This window comes from Haplochromis burtoni, unplaced genomic scaffold (assembly GCF_018398535.1).
Source record: "Haplochromis burtoni strain Fernald_Lab_line unplaced genomic scaffold, NCSU_Asbu1 Contig_369, whole genome shotgun sequence".
In the NCBI taxonomy this organism is placed as follows: Eukaryota; Metazoa; Chordata; class Actinopteri; order Cichliformes; family Cichlidae; genus Haplochromis; species Haplochromis burtoni.
Window position 1 is genome coordinate 372054 of NW_024582730.1, and position 3180 is coordinate 375233.

At 42.9% G+C, this 3180-nt stretch overlaps 1 protein-coding gene across 1 annotated transcript in view; it reads right to left on the reverse strand.

Moving 5' to 3' along the window:
- gabrr2a (gamma-aminobutyric acid type A receptor subunit rho2a) overlaps window positions 1–3180 on the reverse strand; it is a 96172-nt gene that overhangs the window by 44663 nt on the left and 48329 nt on the right. The window contains exon 4 of the mRNA XM_005943514.3: window positions 227–294. Within this exon, the coding sequence (XP_005943576.1) occupies window positions 227–294 (68 nt within the window). The remainder of the gene's footprint in view (window positions 1–226; window positions 295–3180) is intronic.

The window sequence follows — 3180 nt, forward strand, 5'->3', positions numbered from 1 at the left end:
TGAACCAGTTTTTGTCTGATGGTGTGGCTAGGACTGAAGTGTACTGGGATGTCGTGCTTGGAGAACATTGTCCTGATTTTCATGGGTAGATCTTTTACCTAAGGGATAACATGGTTGTTTCTCTCTTTTCATAAGTTGTTTCACATGTTTTCTTTCACCCAACCTCAGCTCACCACCTTGGTAACAGGGCTGCCTCTTTGCTCTTTGTGGTGTGTAGCCAGCTTACCATATCAACTTCAGAGATGCTGTCCAAGCTCTCCACCTGAACATCCACTCCAACAGGGATTGCAGGACCTGCCAAACAAAATTCCATCATGACCAAATACTGTAGTAGACTATATAGCCTAAAAACACACATCAGTAGGGATGGACATTAATAATGATTGATAACAACTGATTGCATTGTCAATATCACTTATTGATTCATTTCCTTACGGATTCTCCATGGCTCAGCTTTGAGCATCACCACCATTGCTAAACAACATAGACCTTGCATTTGTTCAAATTAATTGCATGTTGTGTGGTCAAATGTTTGGGCATGTTGGAGGCATTTGCCTTTTTTGTTGTGATCAGTGTTGGGGTCATTATTCAAAAAAGTAATTATTACACATTTTAAACAAAAGGAGTCATTACATCTACGCCTGTCCTATTTGGCCAAAAGGTTACGCCCACCTGTAAAGGAACAAGTACTGGTGGGCAAAATCTCTGGCTCTCTCAGTCCTCTGCACCTCATGATTCATGGGAAGACCCACTCTGTCCAAGCGCTTATTGATTTGGGTGTAGAGCAGTGTTTCATTGATAACTCCCTGGCACAAAAATGAAATATTTCCAAACTCAGCCTCGTGCCATCCAGATCACAGTTTGAAATGGTCAACACTTGCCCGATGTCACTCTTAGAACCAAACCCAAACCCTATCCCTTTCTAGTAATCACACAGAGCGTTTGTATGGCATTATTTTTGAGCCTCTATTCTGAGCGCACGTAAATAATTTTTGCAAGAACAAATGTTGCATTTTGAGGAGAAAATTATTTTGAGTGAAGAAAAGCTTGTAGTAGATAAATGTAGATAAATCCAGTGGAGTGGTTTGGTTTTAAATATATTAAAACCAACGATGGTCTTAAAAAAATGATATATTTTACAATAAAATAAAATAACATGCTAACCGAAAATGGTTTTAGCTAAACTTTGGACAGTGTTTCCGGAATGCAGTCAATAGCGAGCCGATTGGAGACCACAACAACCAATCAGAATTTTTGCATCCAAGTCTGTGAGTGGTTGGTTTTGTGGCACATTTATAACGGAGTACAGAAAGAGTTGAGCGTGCAGGGAGCAGAGATGTTGAGAGCTGGAGTGACACTCTGAGAGCAGGTCCACAGATGTCTGTCAGCACACAGAGCAGAGATCTGAGCAAGAGCAAATGCCAACAACTGAGGGAGAGGGCTGTAATTGTGCATGTATATGGATAGTAGCAAACACTGAAATACATTTCTTGCACGCAGCAATGAATTTTGTTCACACAAAATATTCTCCTTAAAATGCAATATTTTTACTTGCAAAAATTATTTACGTACGCTCAGAATAGAGGCACAAAAATAACGCCATAGTTTTGGGCCATCCTTAGCTACAACTACACAACCCCTGTATCGATTGGAGAAAGGATTGCATCTCCTGTTGAAGTAATGACTGCCACTGTCACGGCGGGTGAGGAGAGCCGTGTGAAAATAATAAATGAGGATCCAATCGCAGGCAGTAGTGGAGAAGTGAAGGTGGTTTATTGAACATGAAATAAATAGGGACAAACAGCAAACGGAGCTCGAACTAAACTAGACTGGAGAACAACTAAACTACAAAGCACAAACCTGAATGAGAACGAGCAGAGGAGAATGACGATGGACAGCAGGGAGAGCACACGGATGTGACATGGTAGATACACAGATGACGCAGGGTGGAATACACAGACGGACCAGCAACTACAATGACGGAGGACACGACTTAAATACACATAGAGAAACACGTGAATTACACACAGGTGGTGGACACAGCTGGGAACAATCAGCAAGACGAGACAGAGGTAAAACTGAACACACTCACATGAGACGCAGACCTTCACAATAAAACATCACACGCAGGCTCGACATCGAGAGACAGACAGGAAATAACATATAAACTAAACCCGCATCTTAAACCCAGATAAACAGAAACATGGAACTCTAATAATAAACATCATAATCATTATCATAAACACAACAAGAGAACAAGAAAACAATCCCCGATGCAAACTAAAACCCAAACATAATAAAACTCAAAATACTGGGTCCAACGGACCCAGAACCGTGACAGCCACATGAACCATCTGCCTCTCCTGATCTGGCAGAGGTCTCCAGGAATCATCTGGCTCTGTCTCTTCCCCCTCATGTATGATTGGAGGAGGACCCTCACTTTCCTGCAACCTCTCCTCCAATCTCTTTTGGTGACCCACACTAATTAGGGATGCTAGAGAGTATGTTTCAGTCTATTTAACCTGTGTGAAGAATAAGTCTGCTAGTTCCCCTCCTGTAGGCCTGCTCAAACCCCTTCCCACTCCAGGGTGTCCCTGGTCTCACATCTTTCCTTAACTTTGTGACTGGTCTGCCTCCCTCAGGTTGAAACACGGTAATCCTCACAATAGACGATGGAATATGCCCACAATCATAGCTGGACTGGCCATCGGGCGTACCGGGCATTTGCCCGGTGGGCCGCTGGCGATTTTTTGTTTTTATAGGCCGATGGATTTTTAAAAAATTTTTTTTAGGAAGGGTATATATAATGAAAGGTGTTGGATTGGCCAATTGGTCATGATCGACTCTGGGCTGGACCAATTACAGCCGAGGAGGCCGGATTCACCCGCCCCCTTGTTTAGCATGCCGGGAACTCGTGGCAAAACAATCCAAGTACCGCATCAAATGCAAGCATTTGCAGCACCGCAAAACGTTCATTCTCCGGTTCCAATACCTTCTTGTTTTTCTTTGCCGCACAAAAAAGGAATGTACAAAACAAAAGGAGAACAATGCCGGTCCGTACAAAGACAGACTCGACGAAAAGACAAAGAAAAGATACGAGGAAAAAATCAAAGGAGTGAAAGGGTCAGACCCTTACGAGTGGACAAAAGACGTTAGCGTGCTGCCCAACTTTCACCACGC